At 43.9% G+C, this 23702-nt stretch overlaps 1 protein-coding gene across 2 annotated transcripts; it reads left to right on the plus strand.

The window, feature by feature from the left end:
• The first annotated feature begins 1515 nt into the window (after positions 1 to 1515).
• Positions 1516 to 21727, plus strand: LOC113437944 (protein eva-1 homolog C-like). Of its 2 annotated transcripts, XM_026703152.2 has the most exons (8): positions 1516 to 1717; positions 4172 to 4374; positions 8029 to 8152; positions 10089 to 10241; positions 13045 to 13188; positions 13908 to 13982; positions 18145 to 18237; positions 19231 to 21727. In XM_026703152.2, the coding sequence occupies exons 1-8, from the start codon at positions 1618 to 1620 to the stop codon at positions 19611 to 19613; spliced, it is 1275 nt and encodes a 424-aa protein (XP_026558937.1). In that variant the 5' UTR covers positions 1516 to 1617; the 3' UTR covers positions 19614 to 21727. The 2 variants fall into 2 exon arrangements, with proteins under 2 accessions (XP_026558937.1, XP_087797149.1); XM_087941023.1 differs by lacking the exon at positions 18145 to 18237 and having other exon boundaries at positions 1528 to 1717.
• Positions 21728 to 23702: the final 1975 nt, after the last annotated feature.

Raw genomic sequence — 23702 nt, forward strand, 5'->3', positions numbered from 1 at the left:
CTAAGGGATTCTGGCTTCTCACGGTGACTTAGCTTTTCAGAATCAAGCTGGGAAGTTGCAGATTGCAATAACGTAATCCGGGGATGTTGCAGACATCATAAATACACACCAGTTGCCAAGCGCCCAAATTTTGATCATGTGATTGTGGAGATTCTGCAACGGTCCTAACTGTGAGAACCAGTCATAAGTCTCTTTTATGCATCCCCATCATAACTTTGAACAATTAGTAAAGAAATGATTGTAACATAAGACTAGTTGATCTTGAAGCTGGACAACTGTAACTTGTGAACGAAGGCAATTGTATTTGTCCCAGGATAAGGTTGCAGGATCCAATCTGAGTTGGTAACTGGGACCAAAGGTTTATTCTTCCAAGCTTTGGGGCTCATGCTAGAGTCCATCATCAGGAAACTTCTTTCTCTCTCCAGAATATGTGCACTGGGCTGTTCTATGCATTGTATTTATATGGTGCCTGGTTGTGTTGTTAATTAGTTGTTAATCAAGGTGTTAATGGCTGGCTATTAAGTCATGGATTGTTGTTTCCAGTGGTGGGATTCAAAACTTTTTATTACTGGTTCTGTGGGCATGGCTTGGTGGGCATGGCAGGGGAAGGATCCTACAAAATCTCCATTCCCTCCTCACCCCACTAACCTGCTTTACAGCTCCGTTCTCCTGTGCAGGGCAACAAAAGAAGACCCTGCTGATCAGCTGGGACTCAATGGGAGGCAGAGAAGAGATGGGGGCAGGGCCAGTCAGAGGTGGTATTTGCCGGTTCTCCGAACAACTCAAAATTTCCGCTACCGGTTCTCCAGAACTGGTCAGAACCTGCTGAATACCAACTCTGGTTGTTTCCTTGTGTAGCTGCACCTTTGGCTTCTAAGTTATCTGATAAGCTGGTGGTAAATCAGCATTTTGTTGACTGACAAGGAGCCCATTTTCCAGGCTTCAATCATTTCTCTGTCTATTTTTGTCCCTGCTGGGCCAACAATCGTAGTAGCTGCAAAATTGAACGCATGTCCTTGTTGATTGTTGTGTGAGACTACCAATGAGTTGTTTGGCTCTCCTCATTTAACCATTCACTTGTGTTCTTGCATTGCAACTTGCTCTACACAGAGCTACCCTTGAAGACCATTTGCCTCCACAAGTGACATCAAGCTGGCCCCTGGTCACACACACACACACACCGGCCCTCCCAAGGTCAAATACAATCCTGATGCAGACCTCAAGGAAACCAAGTTTGACACCCCTGGCTTAGAGGCCATGCGCAAAAATAAAGTAAAATAAAATCATGAACTCAGAGAAAGAAAAGTTGCATGCGTCAGTGGAAGGACAAGGATTATTTTGGTTGCTAATTTGGGGCCGGCTGATGTCTAAAGCCAACACAGGTTCACTGGATCTCTTTTACTTAGCTAGCCACACACACACACACACACACACACACACACACACACACACACACACACACACACACACACACACACACACGCTGCCAGCCACGTACAAAACCAGCTCATTGTTAATGGACAATAGGAGTGTTTAGTTCCAGTAGCAGAAGGAGATGAGAGAGACCAACAGATTACATTGGAGCCTGGGCTTCACCAAGGCTGGCTATGCAATGCAATGCCTGGATCTTGGCTGACGGGTTGGCTTTGGCTGGTTGCAACCATGGTGAGCTTGTCCGGTTATCCAGCATTCCTGGAGGCAGCTCCTGAGTTTTCAGGTAAGTTTCTGAGACGATGTGCTAAAACTGGGAGGAAGGAGGATCCGGGTTTAACATTGGCAGTTGCTATTTTTTTGGCTGACTGTGGCTGAAGGTGAGAGATGACAACTTCTAACTCAAGTCCTTAAATATCTGTAATTTCTGCAGGGAAAACTGCAGGAAATCAAAAGAAAGCAAAGTCCTTTTTAGAAGGATAGTGGCAATGACAAATAAAGGACTCTCTCTCTCTCTCTGTGTGTGTGTGTGTGTGTGTGTGTCCATTCCCATTCCCTGTCAGAGCTGAAGAAGCTTCTTGGATGAGAAGAGAGAAACATCTTCAAAAGAAAATATCAACAAGAAAGTCCAGTTGCCTCCTGAAAAAGCACCTTTGGGACGACTGTGTGTGTGTGTGTTTCTTTTTTTGACTCCAAACTTTAAAAAAAAAAACCAGGAAAAATTTTGGTTGTCAGAATAACACAATTGGAAGGGACTTTGGAGATCTTCTAGTCCAATCCCTTGCTCAAGAAGCAAACCCTATATCATTTCACACAAACGGTTGTCCAGTCTCTTCTGAAGTTGCACTCACAACTTCTGCAGGGAAAATCCAGTTCCATGGATTTAATTGTTCTCACTGTCAGGAAATTTCTCCTCAGCTTTAGATTTTCTCTCCTTGATTAGTTTCCAGCCATATATATATATATGTTTAAATTCTGCCTTCTGGTGCTTTTTATTGTCCATTGACTTGAATTCATACCAGCCTAATAGAAATCTTCATTTCCTATTTTACAGTCACTAGCCAACTGTGCTTGCATTGTTTCTATTTGTTTATCTTTCTCTGTGTTATATTGTCAGATCTAGGGTGCTTCACTATAAATTGGAAATAGCATTTGTAGGGCTTGAACCAAGCTCACAACTTACGGCTGTGTTATTAAAACCGTAAAAATAAAAAAAGAAGCAGTTTAGAAAATGACCTTCCTGCAATTAAAAATGCAAAGCTACACGAGGGTCTGTCAGGGCAGTAAGTGATAACTTCATCGCAAATGTTCAATGCTGTCCATCTGGGTCCCCCTCCCCAGTCATTTAATGCCAATCCTGCCATATTTAATAGTAAATTTGTGCTGGAACAGACTGCTAATGAAATCCCACATAGCGCTGGCTGGTTCTGTAGAGTGGCTTGAAAAGTGTGACGGAAGCCTTCAGAACCTTTTGGGATTGAGAAAGATGGGAACGCTAGGGATGTTTGGCTAGACCAAGGGTCGCCAACCTTTTGGACCTCAGGGACCACCAAACTGATAATTTTAAATCCCACGGACCAGAGACCCTGGGAAAATCCCAAGAAAAAGTCTGCAGGAAAATTCCCCAACTCGTTTTCCTACCGATCGATCGTTCTTTATTTGGGATTGCAGGATACATCTCCAGCTCCATTCTTAGGCCGGGGGTGGGTGGGTGGGGAGACTTTTGGCTTCGTGCAAGGAAAGCAGTAGAAGCAGCAGAAGTCTTTCTTTCTCTCCCCCAAACTCTGCCAGAAAGCGAGTCTTTGTGAACTTATCATGCTGGCTCAGCTTCTTGGAGCGGGGTGCCTTGCAGGGTCCCAAAGACTCATTTCTGGTGGAGTTTGAGGGAGAGAAAGAAAGACTTTTGCTGCTTTCCTTGCATGCAGCCAAAAGCAGAAGAAGAAAGAAGCAGAAAGAAGCAGCCTGGTGGCCAGGCAAGTTGATTTGTCAATTGCTTACAAGATAATAAGTATAAGTAAAAACATAGTTATGAATACATGGATGCATATAAGAAAAATCAAAAGAAACAATAGGACAGGGATGGTAGGCACGTTGGCGCGCTTATGCACGCCCCTTACAGACCTCTTAGGAAAGGGGTGAGGTCAATAGTAGACAGGCTAAGGTTAAAGTTTTTGGGGTTTAGGAAAGAAACCACAGAGTCAGACAGAGTATTCCAAACATTGACCACTCTGTTGCTAAAGTCGTATTTTCTGCAATCAAGTTTGGTGCGGTTAACCTTGAGTTTTTAATCTATTGTTTGCTCTTGTATTGTTATGATTGAAGGTAAAGTATTCATTTGCAGGTAGGACATTGCAATGTATGATTTTATATACTATATTTACATCGGACTGAAGGCATTGGACTGCCATTTGTCAGAAATGGCGTAGGATCTCCTGCATGGGCAAGGGGTTGGACTAGATGACCTACAAGTCCTTTCCAACTGTAAATAAAAGAAAAAAAAAGTCCAGTTGCCTCTTGAAAAAAGCACCTTTGGGACAGCCATGACCTGGATGTCCATAGACATTTAAGACTTCTGGATTCCAATTCCCAGAATTTCCCACCCAGCATGGCTAGCTGTGGAATTCTGGGAGCTGAAGTCCACAAATCTTAAAGTTGCCAAGCTTGGAGACTCCTGGTCTAAAGTCCAGCGCAAGTAAGATTTTCATGGTTTCTGATGTCTGCAACTTTCCTCTTCCACAAGGTTATCTGAGGAAGGTTTTGAAGAACCACACTATCCATGCCTGCGATGGGGAGCAACTAACAATACTTTGCCCCCACAAGACCTCCATTACCATCCTGTCTGCTTTCTATGGGCGAAGGGTACCCAGCCCAAACCTCTGTCCAGCCTCAGGAGAAATCTCTTTGGAAGAAGACATCAATTGCTCGTCTGCAACAGCCCACCAGGTAAGACGTTCTAACAGTGCAGAAGAGTGTTTTTCTGTAGAGGCATTCTGTCCTCGACTTAAGTATAAATAGAATAGAAAATAGAATTCTTTTATTGGCCAGGTGTGATTGGACACACAAGGAATTCATCTTGGTGCAAATGCTCTAAGTGTACATAAAAAGAAAAGGTACATTCATCAAGAGTCAAGAATTATAAGGGACAACACTTAATAATAGTCATAGGGTACAATAAGCAATGAAATCATACTAGGAAACAGTCAGTATAAATCGTAAGGATGCAAGCGACAAAGTTACAGTCCTACAGTCACAAGTGGGAGGGGATGTGTGATAAGGAGTGATGAGAAGATTAATAGTAATGCAGACTTTGTAAATAGTTGGACAGTGTTGAGGGAGTTATTTGTTTAGCAGAGGGATGGCGTTCTGGAAAAAACTGTCCTTGTGTCTAGTTGTTCTGTGCCCAGTGCCCTATAGCGTTGTTTTGAGGGTAGGAGTTGAAAAAGTTAATGTCCGGGATGTGAGGGGTCTGCAGATATTTTCACAGCCCTCTTGTGGACTTATGACCACAACAGAGTGGTTCATAGCTAAGCAAGACAATTGTTGACTGGGTTGTGTCCCTTTTATGACCCTTTTGGGCTGTTAAGAGAATTATTGCAGTTGTTAAGGGAACCATTTATCTTCCTAGCATTGAGTGAAAATTGGGCTGTTGGTCTGAGCTTGGCAGTTTGGCTACAAACCTTTTGTCACCATTTGAGGAGACATCGTCAGGGCGCTTTGGGTTGTGCTCGTCTGTCCACAGATGAGCCCAATCCAAAACGCACTGATGAAGTCTCCTCGAATGGTGATGAAATGTTTGCAAACAAACTGCTGCCGAAAGCTACAGCCTCCCCTCTCCTAGAAAAATGAAATATTCAAGGAAATATTAAAAAGGTAGAATATTATATTTTCCCTAAAGGAGAAATATGCTTCTAAAGACATAAACTCAGAGCCTCAGCTCCTTGCCCTCCCCTCCAGCAGATATTTTGGTGCCAATCTAACTGCAAGACAAAAGACCTTCACCCTCAGGACATGATAGGATTAGCCCTTGGTCAAGATCCAATCCAAGACAAAGCCATTAAGCCATAATAGGAATTGTCCAATACCCTTTCAGAACACAACCCTCTTCATTACATCACCACCCAGCAAGATTCAACCAAGCCTGGGACTCAAGACAACCTACAAAGTTACCCCTGCATGGCCCCATGGGAGTCTGTCAACCAATCAGAATACATTTCTTTCACAGGAACAGGAAGCAAGTTCAAAACCCAAGAGAGGGTATCTCTCTCTCTCTCTCTCTCTCTCCCTCTGTCCCACCCTCTCTCTCTCTTTCCCCCATGTGCTTGATTGCCCAGGACCTCAAACCATGTGGCCCTCTCCACCATTAAAACCACCTTTCCAAACAACCTCCTCCCTGTGTCCAGTGTCTTTCTCCCCACTTGGACCTGAACCCAAATGGACATTTCTTCCAACACTGTCAAGCTCGGCACTCAGACCAACAGCCCAACTACCAACCCGAGTTACTTATATTCAAATACATTAAGTGAAAATGCTAGGAAGAGAGAGAGAGAATCTCATCTCCGTACCTTTTTTAAAAAAAGCCGTTTTCCTCTTTTAAGTGTGGAATCATTAAGCAAATAGACAGAATCAATAACAATAAACGAATCAACAGAAATGAAGGGAGCATCAGAAAAATAAAGTCTTCTATGCTGTAGGACCCACGCTTTCTTTGAGGGCAAAGGAAGAGCAACAGAGAATGAGAAAAAGCTGTTCTGGTGTCAGCCTTCTCAACATGAGGACCCTCAGTTAAATGAAACCCCTGCCAGCCACAGCTAGAACCTATCTCTAAGTGTGACAACTAGGGCGTTGACAAGAGGGCATATTCCCTCCTTTGATTGTTGAGTTGTGTGAGCCAAGAAGAGAAATTCCCAGTGTGGAGGTGTCGGAAAAGACAGATTGCCATCTAGCGGCTAGCAAAGCAACACACTTGGGAACTGCCCAAAGGCTTGGCTGGTGTTGAGATTTCTCCTGTAGATGGCTTAAAAGACCTGGGAAGGAATGGGCTGGAAAAATGTTTTCCTGCTTTTTCACACAAAGAGCCAAACTAGACTTAGGGCAAACAAAGGAAACCAGGCCACCAAAGAACAAGGTGGCTGGACACCATCAAAGTTGACCCCAGCCAGAGCATAAAACAACTCAAAGAAGTAGTGCCAGATCAAAAGAGGTGGAGAGATCTGGCCCACAGAATCACCAAGAGTCAGATGTGACAGAATGGACAATCAAGGTTAGGGCACAATCGAGACAGCTCTTCTAAGGTGCTTTCTCCGCCATCTATGAAATGGCACAAAGGTTTGCTGGCATAATTTCACAGGTGGGTATTCAGCAGGTTCTGACCAGTTCTGGAGAACCGGTAGCAGAAATTTCGAGTAGTTCGGAGAACCGGCAAATCCCACCTCTGACTGGCCCTGCCCCTACCTATTCTCTGCCTCCCATTGAGTCCCAGCTGATCGGCTGGGTCTTCTTTGGTTGCCCTGCATAGGAGAACGGAGCTGGAAAGCAGCTTAGCGGGGTGTGGAAGGAATGGGGATTTTGCAGTATCCTTCTTCTGCCTCGCCCACCCAGCCACGCCCACAGAACTGGTAGTAAAAATTTTTTACATCCCACCACTGCGTAATTTGCTCTGGATAATATGGCCAGCAAATGTTATTGTCTTAAGCGATTTAACCATTGATGGCTGTTCTTGCTTGGGGGAAAAGCTAACTCATCACTCTAAGATGAGCTGGGGAGCAGGTGGCTTTGATCAGAACCTTCAAATATAAGTCTTCCTGCTTGAGCAACCTACTTGCCAGACCTTCATAACCACAGATGTTCCCCAAGGCAGACACTTGGTTGGTCCAAAAGTGGGTGTGGTGGTCCCCAAAGCATCTTTCCCTTCTTTGGTACATGTCCCTGCAAGATTATGAAGGATACATCCCTTTACATCTAGGGTCAACCAGTTTCTCCAGCAATCTTGGAATTGCTCATCTTCTTCTCCTGGTGTCACATCAACCCAGCACCACAAACAATTGTATGACTTGGTGAAGACATTTGGCCACCTGGTCTATGTTAGTGTGGGGTTGGCACACACTAAAAATCCCTTAAAAGCATGTACTGGTGTGACTTTCAAACTGGGAGATGACTGGGGAGATCAGGGCGTGTCTTGGGATGCGATAAAAAGGGCTCCGTATGAGGACATCAGGCTTCTACCTCCATGGATCCACAAGGGTGTAAACAACATTCTCATTTACTTGGTCCGTAGGGAAATTCAAGACTTTCAGTCACTTGGTGCATTGCATTTGTAAGTGAGATTTCTCTACTTCACTTAATACCTATTAGGAGTTTCAAGACAGGAATGAAAGAAGCTGGGAAGAAGCAAAGTGGAAACATCAACCTTGCTTTTTCTATCCTGCCTATCACCAGAATTCCTCGTCAACAGCCCTAAATTAACCGAGAAAGAGAAAGCTTAACAACTGCAAATTCTAGAGAAGGTTGAGATGAGGAGAACCTATGCCCTTCTAAGGACTATTTATGGTCTTTCTAAATTAGATATGGCTACACTTATTGCTTGTCCTTTTCCACCAGAAAATGATGGATGAGTGCCAGGACCACCGATGGTGCCATTTCCTTGTCCACAGCCGAGTGTTTGGGCCGGATCCATGCCCAGGAACACACAAATATTTGTTGGTTTCCTACAAATGCAGACCTGGTGAGTGACTTCAGCAAGGCATCTGTGTGGGAAAGGAGAAGATATGTAGCTCTACCCTACGGTTTTCTGAAGAGATGCAGTAGGTCATCCAAATCTGCTGTAACATCATGGGTAGAGACCAAAAGTTTCAATCTATCTGGAGGGCTTTGGGAAAAGGGTCGGCGAAAGCTGGTGATGCAGATAAGAGACTTCTTAGAGGAAGGTTGAGTAACTCTAGGATTCTTCAGAGAATCTTCAATAGAGAAAGTCCTTTGTTCACATAAGAAAGAAGTGGCAGGACCTTGTTTGCTTCCCACTAGGTTAATCTAAGAGAGCCAGTTTGGTGTTGTGGTTAAGGCAGGGGTGTCAAACTCGATTTCATCGAGGGCCGCATCAGGGTTGTGTTTGATCTCCAAGACAAGAGACTGTGCAGTTGTGAACTGGATGGGGAGTATTTTCCCACGTCATTGTAGTTGTGCTTTTAAAGTTGTAGCAATGTTTCGGCAGAATCTCATCTGCCATCATCAGGCTTGTGTATTGGGCTTGTCTGAACCCAATACACAAGCCTGATGGTGGCAGATGAGATTCTGTCGAAACGTTGCTACGACTTTAAAAGCACAACTATAACGACGTAGGAAAATACCCGAACAAAGCTGAATACCATACATATAAATAACCGTGAAAACTTAAGAAAACACACACACACATATATATGTGTATGTGTATGTATATGAGTATGTGTATGTGTATGTATGTGTATATATATATATATATATATATATATATGTGTGTGTGTGTGTGTGTGTGTGTGTGTGTGTGTGTGTGTGTGTGTGTTCTTCCCTCCCTGGAGAGAACTGGGTTTGATTGGATCTCACAAAGATTTTCTTTGGGTTAGGCCTTACAAATTATCAGCTCCTATCTGCCTTACCAGATAGACCAGACAAGAAACAAGACCAAATAAGTTAATTCCACTTTATTATAAAGCAATTTTTATATATATAAAAAAGTGTACCCTTCCCGAGCTCCCATTTCACTGGCAGAGGCACTATGGCAATGATGGGATTCAATTTTTTTTACTACCGGTTCTTGGGCGTGGCTTGGTGGGCGTGGCAGGGGAAGGATACTGTAAAATCTCCAAGTCAGAGGTGGTATTTGCCAGTTCTCTGAACTACTCAAAATTTCCGCTACCAGTTTCTCCAGAACTGCTCAGAACCTGCTGAATACCATCTCTGCACTGTGGGCCAGTCCTTCACTGTTTCCAGGGTGGGGTCTGTGGGCCAGATCTAAGCACCCTGTGGGCCAGATCCAGCCACCAGGCTTTGAGTTTGACGCCCCTGTGACATTAGTCTAAAAACAGTGAGACCTTGAGTTCTAGTCCTGCTTTAGGCACCAGTTGGGTGACCTTGGGCCAGTCACTCTTTCTCAGCACTAGCTGAGATAATGCTCAACCACTTCTGAAAAATCTTGCCAAGAAAACAGGGACTTGTCCAGTCTCCAAGAATCAGACATGAATGAATGAATGAGAAAGAAAGAAAGAAAAAGTTTATATGATCACCTGTGAATTTCCGTTGAAAATATGACATCTAAAATTAGAAGAGGTGATTTTGAAGCTTAATCTGAAAAACCTATAACTGCAAACAAACCCAGTTGATTAAAATGTTGGAGCTAAATCATATTAAATTGTAGTTTGACTAACTGTAGTCATTGAATTATTGCATAAAACACAATTGTCCGGGTCTATGCAATACATTATCCAGCACTTACAATCATTAATGGTTAACATCAGCTCAAAAGAATTCATTTGCAGATTTAGCCTGTTGTTCTGGGAGTCAAACTTGTACTGATAGTCCCTTCCTTATCTCAAGTATGGCCTTCATAAAAGGAAGAGAGATTTTAAAATATTACGGAGCAAGGAGTCGGTAGAGATTGATGAGGAATGACTGTGTTTCATTTTCAGCCAATTATCGTCTCAAGACCGTATGTGAAAATGACAAGATGAGGCTACAATGTCGGAGCAACTCAGTTCTAGCAATTTATTCTTCGATTTATGGGCGACCTTTGCGAGGAAAGCTGGAGTGTAATTCTATGAATGGGACAGAGCCTGAAATAGGTACATGAGAACTCAGCCTCTGCTAAGACAATCCTAAGCATTAACTGCACTTGGTGAGTCTATGGGCCTTTCCACATCAGGATTTGGTGCCAGCTTGAAGGTTGCTCTGAATTTCCATCATGGCAACTGGTTGGAGAAGTTTCCCCCATTGCATCAAATCCTCTGACAACATCCCAGGTCCTGAAATGGGAAGGGTAGCTGGTTGGCTTTGTAGCTTCCTTTAAGCAGCCTGGTCTAAGCAAACAGAGCTGAAATTGACCAGAGTTCTATCACAGATCATACGGTGGTTTGTAAAATGGCAGACTACTGTTTTCCCCCCTTCTTTTCATTCCCCCCACTATGAGTTGGAGATGAAGGAACCTTTGTTGTTGTTGAACCAGTTGTGATGGATTTCAGCCTTTTGAAATGCTGAGGCTTAGAGAGGGAAAGTGGTGGTGTACAGGTGTTATTAGGGAAACAGGTCCCTTTAAGTATCGCCTCCTTCAGACATGCACTCTGGTTCATCTTCCCTGTTGGATAACTCTTCTATCCTTCTGCAAGAGTTTAAAGACCTGGCTCTGCAGGTTGGCCTGAGAACCGAATGGGCAGTTTGGAATTCATTGTTGGAATGTATTTTTGTGCAACAACTACAGTAGTATTCAGCCAGTAGATGGCAGTTTTTACAAGTGGAATATACTCTTCTATGGAATATACTCTGTTTTTTTGTTCTAAGTTACAGAAGAACAGTTAAGCAGTAAAGCACATGGTGACTGCATTTTATTTGGTCTATAGTGCTATATATAAATGGAATTTCTAACATGGGTTGATGGCATATTCCACCTACCCTCCCCCTTGCTTTCTGCTCTCCACCCATCCATCTTCTTGATTATCATATGCATGTATTTATTCTAATTCTGTTCCTTTGTCATAGTTCTTTTACTGTTATATTATTGTACTTCTGTTCTGCTTACACTCCTTTCATTTTTCTTCCTTTTTATTATTGTAAACCACCTAAAGTAGTCTCACAGCAAGATAGGCAGCAAATAACTGTAATAAACAAACAAACCAATAAATAAACAACCAATCTACCAACTGGTGGATGCAGTTAGTTCTGAGCTGAGGCTTCATTACTGGACACAAAAAGTCAACAATTGGTGTAGCGGGACAACTGCCAAGATGAACACTCTAGGAAGGGTTGATGCCAACCTCTCATGACCTTGACTTGCACTCCTTTTGTTGCCTGTTTGTTGCCATCTCAGCTCTGGCCTTTTCCCCATTTATACTACTGACTCTCCATCCAGCAGAAACTAACATTGGCATGAAATTCGCTCTCCACTTAGCCAACCCTATTCTCCCTTGATGGCTTATTTCAGTTGAAAGGTGGACAAGAGAGATGCTGAGGTCGAAAATAATACACTTCACAATGACACTGCTGTGTTGTAAGGCTAACATTTAAGGAGCTTGGGCACTGTCCAGGAATGCTTTTCTAGAACAGGGTTTCATTCAAACAATTCTGCAGGGTTCCCAGAGAGACGAAGGACAAAAAGGAGAAAAATGCACAGAGGACATCCATTGTTAAAAAGGGTGAATTTGTTCTCCAGTACAAAAAATAAAATAAAAGCAGAAATTCACATCTGATATTTTGTGGGTTTTGGTTTTTTGTTTTGTTTTAAGAAAAGCTAACAGCTTCATTGCCTGAAAAAGCTTGAAAGACTTTTCTCTAGGACACCAAGTGTGGTGACCTGATTCACTCCAAATATTTTAAACTCCAGGTTCTTCTCAGCATCATCTGAGCAAAATATCTGGAACATCTCTTGGTGAACATCTTTCTTTGCTTTCAGTATCTGAATAGGATGGGACAGATTCACCTACACCGTACTTGCATTTTATAAATGATGAACAAAAGCCATATCCAACCTTATACTAAGCGGGCCTCTACCTAATACATAATAGAGATAATATGGTGTCTTGACTCTAACAAAACTTGCGACCACCCATTTGAGACTGACTGTGGTAGACAGTCAGTCTTTGAGGTCTGTTTGGAAAGTCCACAACGGAGCCAACTGTGATGACCTGGGGCATGGCACAAAGGCAACCCAGCCAGATAATAAGTAGAGGTCCCTTTATTAGCTCCAACTCCCCTCCCCCCATGTTCCAGTTACCTTCCGGTTTGGAGAAAAACTCACCCAGGAAGCTGCAACTGCCTTTGGCTGCAGATATTCCAATCCAAAATAGTATAAACAAAAAATCTTTACGCTATATATTCAACAAAGCAAGATAAGGTAATAAATCTGGCAGGGCAAGATAAGAAGTTCTAGAAGTGAGGTAACACAGCAGTAAATCCAATCAGTTGGGAGGATGCCAGGAATTCAGATAACAGCAGTCAATATTAGATAAACTCAATGTTTGTTCCCGACAACCGTCCATCCCATCTGCCTCTCCTTTAAACTCCCTCCACAAGTGTGCCTTGTGAAGGGAATCAGGGCCCATTCCTCCCTCATTAATCCATGCAACCCATGTTGCTCTCTTCTCTGTTCTTCCCTGCATGCCCTAGGATAAAGAGGGGGCGGGCCTGGATCTTACTCTGAATTCCCTCTCCCTTGTTTTACCTCTCCCTTCTACCTCTCCCCTGCTCTGCCCAGCTGGACTTTGCCCTTTCCCAGTTTCCTCCACAGCCAACAGAGCCACACTCCCATTCCCTGTCAGCTGTTCATCTTCCTCCTCAGATTCAGACTCCAATGGGGACATGACACCAACCTCCAGAATTTGCCATTTCTCCATCCCCACTTGGGCTGACTGCATTGTGTATGTGTGTGATTTGTAGAATGCATAGCTCCTGATGCCTTGAGAAGAGTGTCCCAAAGGTGCCACAAGAAGAGGAATTGCACCCTTGTTGCTAGCACGGCTATCTTTGGAGACCCTTGCTACCCGGGGGTGAAGAAACAATTGAGAGTGTCCTACACTTGCGGTAAGTAGGACAGCAAATTAACCTGCCGATATTTGAGGTGGGAAGGACGCGCAACTGACAAGCTAAGTGGTCAGTTGGTCCAGTTCTCCATTCCAAGCTAGACCTGTTTAGGGCTTTGGCATAGAGATATCACTTAACAATAGCACTTAGACTTATATATCGCTTCACAGTGCTTTCATAGCCCTCTCTAAGCAGGGTACAGAGTCAGCCTATTTTTCCCAAATAATCTGGGTCCTCGTTTTACCCACATCGGAAGGATCGAAGGCTGAGTCAACCTTGAACCAGTCAAGATCAAACTGCTGGCAGTGGGCAGAATTAGCCTGCAACACTGCATTCTAACCCTGGGGAGGGAGGGAGGGAGGGGGGAAGGGCAATAGCAATAGCACTTAGACTTATATACTGCTTCACAATGCCGTGAAGGTCACCAGCAGTTTTTCATTCAGTTGTTGTTTCTTGAAAAGTCTCAGATAGTATAATCTCTACTGGGCCCTTTTGACCAGGGCTGCAATGTGAGCCCCCCAGGTCAGGTCCTCTTTTAGGGTAACATCCAGAAACTTAAAACTGGCCACTTGATCCACTCGGCCTCCATTGATAAGCAAGGGCTGGATCCTTCTTATAGTCCACTTTTCATGTATGTTAAGATGGCCCCTGGAAATGATAATTATTACACAATGTTTTGTTTGCTTTTCCCATCACCTGCACTCCTGTGTGTCTTTCAGTGCCAAGGCAGTTGCTAGAAGAAGCAACACGTGAATCCCGGGAAGATCCCTTCTCAATCTCAGATTACACCCATGGTAATTATTCCGCCTTGATTTTAATCCACAGCACGTCTCTGGATGGAGAAGTACCTGGGAAAAGCCTCCTCCCCAAAAACCTTTTCTTACATCCATGGAGATTCTCAATCATCTAGGTCAGGGGTCTTCAAAACTTGACAGCTTTAAGACTTGTGGACTTCAACTCCCAGAACTCCTCCTCTGGTCATGTTAGCTCAGGAATTCTGGGAGTTGAAGTCCACAAGCCTTAAACTTGCCAAGTTTGAAGACCCTTGCTCTAGGTGATCGTTGTCCCAAAGGTCCTTTTTTAAACGGCAACTGGACTTTCTTAGATTTTTTTTTCCTTTGAAAATGTTTCACTTCTCATCTAAGAACTGAAATAAAAGAAGCTTCTTGGATGAGAGTTGAAATGTTTTGAAAAAAAAAATACCCAAGAAAGTTCAGTTGCCTTTTGAAAAAGCACTTTTGGGATTATCCTCTCTAATATCAAATGCAGTGGTAGGATTCAATTTTTTTTTTTACTACTGGTTCTGTGGGCATGGCAGGGGAGGAATACTGTAAAATCCCATTCTCTCCCTACCAGAGGTGGTATTCAGCAGGTTCTGACCAGTTCTGGAGAACCGGTAGTGGAAATTTTGAGTAGTTTGGAGAACCAGCAAAAACCACCTCTGACTGGCTCCACCCCATCTATTCTTTGCCTCCCAAGTCCCAGCTGATTGTCTGGATCTTCTTTTGTTGCCCTGCACAGGAGAAGGGAGCTGGAAAGCAGGTTAGTTGGGGTGGGGAGGGAATGGAGATTTTACACTATCCTTCCTCTGGAATGGGGTGGGGATGGAGATTTTGCAGTATTCTTCCCCTGCCATGCCCACCAAGCCACGCTCACCAAGCCATGCCCACAGAACCAGTAGTAAGAAATTTTGAATCCCACTACTGCTCCCCACCCCACTAACCTGCTTTCCAGCTCCGTTCTCCCGTGCAGGACAACAAAAGGAGACCCAGCCGATCAGGTGGGACTCGATGGGAGGCAGAGAATAGATGGGGGCAGGGCCAGTCAGAGGTGGTATTGGCCGGTTCTCTTAATGACTCAAAGTTTCCGCTACCATTTCTCCAGAACCAGTCAGAACTGGCTGAATACCATCTCTGATCAAATGGTGTAGAGATAACAGTCCTTGAATTCATGAATGCCGAGGAGAAATCTGGGACCACTATGTGGCTGCAGAGGAGTAGAAGAGAACAGCGGTGTGTACATGAAGCTCCAAAGTTTCCTACAAGGACTTAACTCCCTCCCATTCAAGAAATAGTTCCATAGAGACTGGACCTGGTTAGCAGCCATCCAAGACAAAACCAGAGTTGGATAGGAGACATAGTACATTTGGAGAAAGACCAAAAAAAATATATTTGAACAAAGCCAGCCAATCACAGGCTGGAAACATGAACCGACTCAATTGGAGGGATGATGCTCTTGCTACATTTTTCCATAGGTTCCATCAGATTATCAGGTCTTCAGGTAACAGGCCAAGTTTTCACAGCCTGTTTTCCACACAGAATAGAAAGTCACTGCAAAAAGGGTGGGTGCCCTTGGGATGATTTTCCAAAAGGGGTGCCTTTTATTTGGGAATTCCTGGACCCAAATATTTTATTTATTTTACTTATTTGTTTGATTTGTCAATCACTTACAAGATAATAGGTATAAGTATAAACATGAGTAAGAATACAGGAAATAGGTACGAATAAATGGGGACAATAGGACAGGGACGGTAGGCACAATTGTGCACTTATGCAGGCCCCTTACAGACCTCTTAGGAATGGGGTGAGTTCAATAGTGGATCGTTTAAGGGTAAAGGAGTGGGGGTTAGAGGATGTAACAACAATATCTAGCCCAGTTGGGCAAAATTTGCCCTGGAGAAAATCCTGGGGAGGTCAACCCAAGGAAAGGAAGAAAGATGCTTCCTTGTGCCTCTTCTGTGTCCCATCCTATAAAGAACCCTTGACATCCTCCAGATGTTGCCACGGTCCATCTCTCAGCACCAGTTGGATTGAACCAGGGTGAGTCATCCTGGGATTGGTAGCTCAGCAAGGTCTGAAGGATCTCAAATTCTCCACCCTCCGTCTGCAAAATGGAGGGGAGCAGGCCTCCCTCAGTAGCACTTTAAGAAACGCAAGCAACATATTGCTGTCCTCCCTCAGTGAAATCCATTCTCCAGCTTTTGAATCCAGCATCTCTTTCGACTCCATTGTGCCAGGCCCCTTTGCCCTGAAGAGAACAGAATCCCCAGTGGGAGTCTGCTCCCCAAGTGGATCTTTTCTGATTTCCCCACGGCATGAGATTTTAGTTGGGCTCCCCGAGGGAAAACCGCATTCCCTCAAGAGCCCCGTTGTATTTCCATAGATAATAAACCTGTAGCAGCCTGTAGCGCTGACATAATTCCCTCCTATTAGAACATAATCCCTTCCTGGGATCTTGCTACTGGAACATGGTGGCAGGTTGCCAAATAATAGCAAAAATGATTTCCTACTGGCTTCTGATGGGAAATGAAATGACTGAATTCCCACCATGTCATAAGCTTGGTTAAAAGGTTGTTTGGTGCTTTTGTAGTCGATGGCATACTAGAATGTCGTACATAGCAGACTATTAGGTTCACTGTAGTGTGACAAGCCAGAAGTGCATTAATCTGGTAACCACATTGGGACAACGGGGCTGTTATAACTGTGAACGGATCTAGCGGAGTGTCATGCCTGAGGTTGCCTGCAGTCAGTCTGTGCAAATAGAGTCGTAAATAACTCTTCCATTTTTGCACAGTTTAGAACAGGGGTATCCAACTCAAGGCCCGGGGCCCAGATCTGGCTCGCGGGCCCACCCTGGAAATAGTGAAGGACCGGCCTGTGGTGCCTCTGCCAGCAAAAAGGGAGCTGAGGAGTCCGTGCGTGGCCCACCTGAGCTCCAGGTGGCTATCATGGCCAAAAATAGAGCCCAGAAGGGCTGTCATGGTCAAAAATGGAGCCTCAATGTGTGACATCAAGCTGGACACTCCCATCCTGGCCACACACACACAAACACTGCCCCCCAATGTCAAACACAACTTTGATGTGGCCCTCAATGAAATCGAGTTTAGAACATTGGGATGGATGGGTAGAGAAGCAAAATGGCTGCCTTAAACTTTCCTCGCTCCCTCCAGAGGACCTGATTCCACCCTGCTTTTTGAAGCATGGTCTTTCTCACACCCTTCAACCTGACCAAAGTTGCTTATTCCTGGTCACATGCATCTGGGAAACCTCCTGTGAGATCATATCAACAGAGCATCATCATGAAAACTGCATCAACGATACCATTTGCTTGATGATGTCATCAGTGAGATACTTCCTTGCCTGATGTCATTCCTACTCCTTCTGGAGTTCTTGACCACCAAAACTAGTGGCACAGAGGATGGCCTAGTGTTGTGGGCTGTCAGCCGCCGGCCCCTCCAGCAACTGAATTGGAGGAGGGGGAGGGGGAGGAGATGTGGGAGTCAGGGTCAGCATCAAGACAACCTGAGAGCTCTGAGGAGGAAGAAGGAACAGAGCTGTCAGAGGGGGGGAGGGAGAGAGGGAGAGAGAGAGAGAGAGAGGCAGAGGTGGAGCCTGGGCCTTCTGTCAGCCCTCAGATGGAGAGTCAACAGCCCCCAGGTCTGGCAATGGCTGACAGGGAAGAGCAGGAACAGCTGGGTCCAGTGCCTGACGCATGGCTTCGCAGAAGGCAGAGGAGAGGAGAGCAATGGAAACCTATGGGCTGGTCCTCAGGATGGAAGAGCAACTGCTGCTAGCAAAGCCCCACCCTAGCTCTGGGGATAAAAGGCAGGGGGCAGAGATGAATAGGTGACAGACAACTATCCATCTCCCTGCTGGACAGACTTGTTAGCCTGTGGTGAAAATAACTTTTTTGCCAGGGCTGCTGGTGTCCTAATAAAGGAATCATTGCTTCAACTACAGAAGGTCTGTCGTGTTTAGGGAGTTGGGTCAGTAGACATAGGTTTGGGTTGCCAAAAAGTCACCCATCCTCTATCTGGAAGATGTGGCCTTCAAAAGATGCATGAGCCAGTGAGTTTATGCTTGTCCCTTAAGTGATACAGACTAAGAACCGGAACTTTCTTCTTTTGCTACTGGAGGCATCCTTAGTAAGACCATCCTGTCCCCTTATTTGCTACAGGTGGCTGGTACACCGGGCCGAGGCTGTCCAAGCGGTTCCAGGAAAATCTGATGATATTTACTAACTCTCTGGAAACAATAGCCCATATTTGGGGTACGTGCGATCCTTCTTGGCCATACACGAGTGCATGGTGTGACATGAGATTTTCATCCTACATGAGACACAACCTTCGACCGCCGCCGATCATCGTTCCCTTACCAGATTCCTTCATGCCTTCAACCATGGCAGAGCTTCTAATGTACTTGAGAAGTTCTTCAAAATGCAGGGAGATATTCAGAGGTGTATCACATGTTGAAAGTATCACATGTTGAACTGTACAGCACAGTCAAATGTCAACGGTTGACCGCAGGAATTGTTCCGTGGTGTTTTGTATTTCATTATAACATGTTTTATGATAATTTCATGTTGCAAAGTGTGTTATAAAATTTCCCAAATTCTAACTCTATGGGAGTCACGCTTGCTAGATTTTGGACAGACTCTGTTAAGTTAGCCAATTTAAAGTACCATAGTTGAAAAAGGTTTTGCCCTACCATATGCACCATTTTAAGGGAGGGGAACCTTTACCTATATCTTTATGTCTAGTCAAAGGTTACAGACACAAGAATTTTAATAGTATATAGCTAGATTTTTGCAATCCTTTGGGATTCAACTATCCCTGTGACTCTTTCATTTCTCTCTCACCATTGAGAATTTAGGGCAAGTTTATATCCAGCTTCGAGACCCGAAAACTATTTAACTTTTCATCCTTAAGATTGAGGAATTAGAGGATGTGGTTCATATCACATGCAAAGCCACGCTGTATGTCGGTTGAACATTAGTAGAGAAGGAACAGGCTAATTGTATTTATTTTTCATTAAACGTAAGAGAAATTAAATTTATTTTTGTCTCCTGGCCTCACCAGTTACTTTTTGGATTGTAGGATTCATGAGGCTACTACGAAGCCAAGTACAGCCCTCTACCTAAACAAACACTGCACATTTCAGGGAACGGTTATGTAAACAAGTAAACAAGGGTTGAACAAGCCATGGCTTGTGAGGTTTGTGAATTCAGACTAAATGTACTGAACATCAGCTTCTCTCTTTGCAGGTGTTCCCGAGAAGGTGGGCTTTTATTTCCTATGTGGGGTTTCCACAGGACTGATCTTTCTCCTCCTCTTCTTTGCCCCCAAAACAACCTTCTTGCATGACTTCAAAGGGGCCTTCAAAAAGGCAGACGTGACCGAGTCCTTGCAACTGGAGACAACAAAGTTACAGGATGACCAAGATGAAGAAAATCGGGAGGAAAGCTCTTCTGAATCTTCTTTCAGCCATCTTACCTCCAATTACCGGAACACCAACATCTTTGGGCCGGAACTGACTGCAGCCTTGGAAGGGGCAGCTGATCAAAGGGGCCACGAAGGTGATGAAATTTGGATCCCCAAGGAATCCAGCCCATATGCCATCCACAAAATTAAGGCAGCCACCAAATGAGAAGGACTAACATTGGAAGCTGGGCAGAGTGAGCTGCACTGGGTGAATACAGGTAGTCCTTCATTTAATGATCACAAGTGAGACCAGGAGTTCTGGTTGTTAAGCAAAGCAATCAGAGCTGAAGAAACTTCTTGGATGAGAAGCAAAACATCTTCAAAAGAAAAAACAAGAAACTCCAGTTGCCTCTGAAAAAGCACCTTAGGGACAACCAAGACCTGGATGACTGAGAATCTCTACAGACTTTTAGCTATACAATTTGGGATTGAACACCCTTCGAATGATGTGGGAGTAGGAATGGATTTCCAGAGGGAGGAAAAATTGCAGATGACAGGAACCATTTGCACTACTCAGGTCACCCTGAGGACACAGATACACCTCCAAGTGGCCTCAACGACTCTCTAAAAAAGATGCAAATGACCAGTTGCCTGCAAGGAATATAAATCCTTCCATTCCCCACCATCCAGTCAGAGCCAAAGAAGCTTCTGGGATGAGAAGCAAAACATCTTCAAGTAAAAACCAAGAAGTCCAGTGGCCTCCTGAAAAAAGCACCTTTGGGTCAGTGCAGTTAAGTGAATCTCAGTCATTAAAAGCAAAATCCGGCTTCCTCCATTGACTTTGATTGTTGAAAGCTGGCAAGCTGGAAAAGTTGCAAATAGTGATTGCATGCCCCCCCGTGGGATGCTGCAACCATCATCAATACATACCAACTGCCAAGAATCTGAATTTTGACCATGTGACTGTAGGGATGCTCCAATGGTTACGAGTAGCAATGGCAACAGCAATAGCCCTTAGACTTATATACCACAGTGAGCGGTTTATAGAGTCAGCCCCCAACAACCTGGGTTCTCATTTTACCCACCTCAGAAGGATGGAAGGCCGAGTCAACCTTGAGCCTGGTAGGATTCGAACTGACCAATTGCAGTCAGCCAGCAGTCAGCAGAAATAGCCTGCAGTACCGCACTCTAACCACTGCGCCACCACAGCTCATACATAGTGTATGTCATTTTTTTCCGTGCTGTCGTAACTTTGAACACTCGCTATACAAATGGTTATAAGTGGAGGACTACTTGTATGTGAACTTCAGAGTTTGTGAGGATGGAGGTCAGTTTGTTACACCACCCACCTTAAAAGGAATGAACAGTGGGCACAGATACCTGCTGTATCCAGAAGATTTCTTGCAGATTCAGCTTTGGCCACGTTTACTGAAAACAATGCTAATCATGTAACGTTCTATTTTCAATATAATTTTCAATATAATGTCGTATGGGGGAAATTCATCAGAGAAAGCTATTATGTTTGGAAAAATTAGCAATAAAAGGAAACCAGGCCACCAAGAACACGGTAGTGGAACACCATCAAAGCGGACAACCAGCCAGAGCGTAGAACAACTCAAAAGAAGTAGTGCAAGATAGATCTGGAGAGACCTGGCCCACAGAATCACCAAGAGTTGGACACGACTGAATGGATAACATCATCATTATATTTTCAATCTATATGTTATTAGGTTGCTAGGAGTTGGAAGGGAAAATATGTAAACTCTCTCCTTCCAAATGATGTCAGCCACGTAGGGAAGCCAGACCTGGGGGTGTCTTTAAAGCCTGAAATTATGTCAATAAAAACAACTTTGAAGTTGACCTGCCACCCCTCAGGAGACACCAAGGTTGGCAGAAAGTCTAGACTGTTTACTTTTAGTTTCTCTTGCTTATTTTGTGTAGTGAACGATGGATGTCTGCCTCGAACTTTTATCCTAATAGCCCCAAGGATAGGTGAGATGAACAGGCCTTTTAGCATTCAGAGGTATGGGATTCTTCTTTCCTGCGTTTTCCATTAGTGCCATTTGTGTGTATTACATTTCTCGCATTCATAACCTGACCTAAAACTTTAATGTGTGCATTCACATAAAAATAACCAACAAATTGATGTTTAAACTGTGTGAAAATCATATTCTTTCAGAATGGTTTTGCTTTTTTTAAAAAAAAACAGCTCATTGCTGTTTGTGCTACATCATTCTTCATATGGATTTTAGTGTGCAGTGTTATTAAACTGGGTAATTTCAAACTGACATTGCCAGTGTAAAAACCCAAAGACAACTTGAATCTTCTTCAAATATCTCAGATGACAGCTCCTGGTTTTTCTTTTTGGTCACTGACTATCATGGTAGAAGCAGGTAGAAGAACCAGCAAATTAACAGAGTTGGGTGGGACCTTGTAGGTCATCTAGTCTAACCCCCTGCCAAGCAGGAAACCCTACACCATTTCTGGCAGATGGCAGTCCAATCTCTTCTTGAAAGCTTCCAGTGATGAAGCTCCCACAACTTCTGAAAGCAACTTCTGTTCCATTGGTTGATTGTTCTCACTGTCAGAATACTTCTCCTTATTTCCAGGTTGAATCTCTCCTTGTTCAGTTTCCATCCATTATTCCTTGTCTGGCCTTTGGGTGCTTTAGAAAATAGCTTGACCCCTTCCTCCTCTCTGTGGCAGCCCCTCAAATATTGGAAGACCTCTATCCTGTCTCCCCTGGTCCTTCTCTTCCCTAGACTAGCCAGGCCCAGTTCCTGCAACCGTTCATGGTATCTCAGACACTAGATGAATATTGCTAGGCTACTGTTCCTTTGAACGTGGAAAGAGGAATATCTGTATGGGTAGCAGCAGATGTTCCTCCAGATGGTGCTGTTTTCATAGCTTTATATAGCCTGTCATTTAGATTGATGAGGTTCAATCCAAAAAACATTTGGAGGCCATACTTGATTTGAGAAAAAACCATCTTGATAGGGTTTAGCACATTTTCCCATCTCTTAAAAAAAAAAAAAAAACAGGGAATATTTCCAAACGATATAATAATACTCGCACTGTTTCTTTCAGTGAAATCAGCACAGTGAAATCTACTTAATGGACCAGTTGGGGAGAGAAAAGATTCCATTACTGCCAAATGTTTATTGCATTACAAAGTGTTGGTGGTGATTTATGTCATTTGGAGCTATTGGTGTCATTCATCTAATGCCATTATGTAAATGAAAATAGTGGCAATTGATGTAAAAATGCATGTAAGTCCATGGGCTGGCCTGACACTTCCGTGAAGAGGCGTTCAGATGGAAATTTGGTCTCTAGCATTTGCTAAAAGAGGGGTCTTAAAATCAAGATTTCAACGTACATCTTTTCTCATCCCCTGGTTCTACTTATGGCTAGTTTAGTTTACTTTATTGTCATTGCGCATCGTACAATCATCTTCAGTGTACTACAGTATACAGTAGAATTCAGTGGAGTTACTGCCCTGGGATAGAAGCTGTTTTTCAGCCTATTTGTCCTTGTTTTTATTATTATCCTGTACTGTCTGCCAGATGGTAATAGTTTAAAAAAAGGGTTCCCAGGATGAGAGGGATCTTTGAACTTTCTTAGGGCAGCGGGAGCTATAAAGGTCTTCCAAAGAGGGGAGAGGGCAACCCATGATCCTCTGGGCAATGACATTAACCCTCTGGAGTGCTGTCCTATCTGCCCCTCTGCAATTGGCAAACCATACAGAAGTGCAGTAAGTTAAGATACTCTCTATGGTGCAGCGGTAGAAGGTCGCCATCAGTTTTTCATTCAGTTTTATATTCATTCAGACTATTCGTGGTTAACTTGAACAATCCATCATAGGTCTCTTATTTATTAATTAGATTTATCTACTACCCATCTCACTATCAGTTGATCAGAGTACAGTTGTATACCTTATGGTTATACACTCTTGTGTCGTTGGTATACAGCATAGCTGGCTGGAGAATTCTGGGAGTTGAAGTCCACAAGTCTTAAAGTTGCCAAGTTTGGGTACCCCTGCCCTAAAGAGATATGATAGGTGGACACTGGCTTTACTTCCACAACTCTGAAAACAGTCATGAACTGTTTATTTCTTTGTTGTTGCTGTCCTCACCATACAGAGAGCTCAGATCTCTTCATCAAATGTCCAGTCAACAGGTCACTGAGCTACAATTCAGCATCCAAATTGTCTCCTGGTTTGTCCTCAAAGTCTCCTTCAAGGCCAAACTGACCCTCCAGCTCAGCATTAATCACCTTACCTGCCCCTTCCCGCCCCATCCTGGTTCACCTGTGTCAA

The sequence above is a fragment of the Pseudonaja textilis genome, chromosome 12 (genome assembly GCF_049901715.1).
Source record: "Pseudonaja textilis isolate UNSWEBS1 chromosome 12, rPseTex1.2, whole genome shotgun sequence".
Taxonomy (NCBI): domain Eukaryota; kingdom Metazoa; phylum Chordata; class Lepidosauria; order Squamata; family Elapidae; genus Pseudonaja; species Pseudonaja textilis.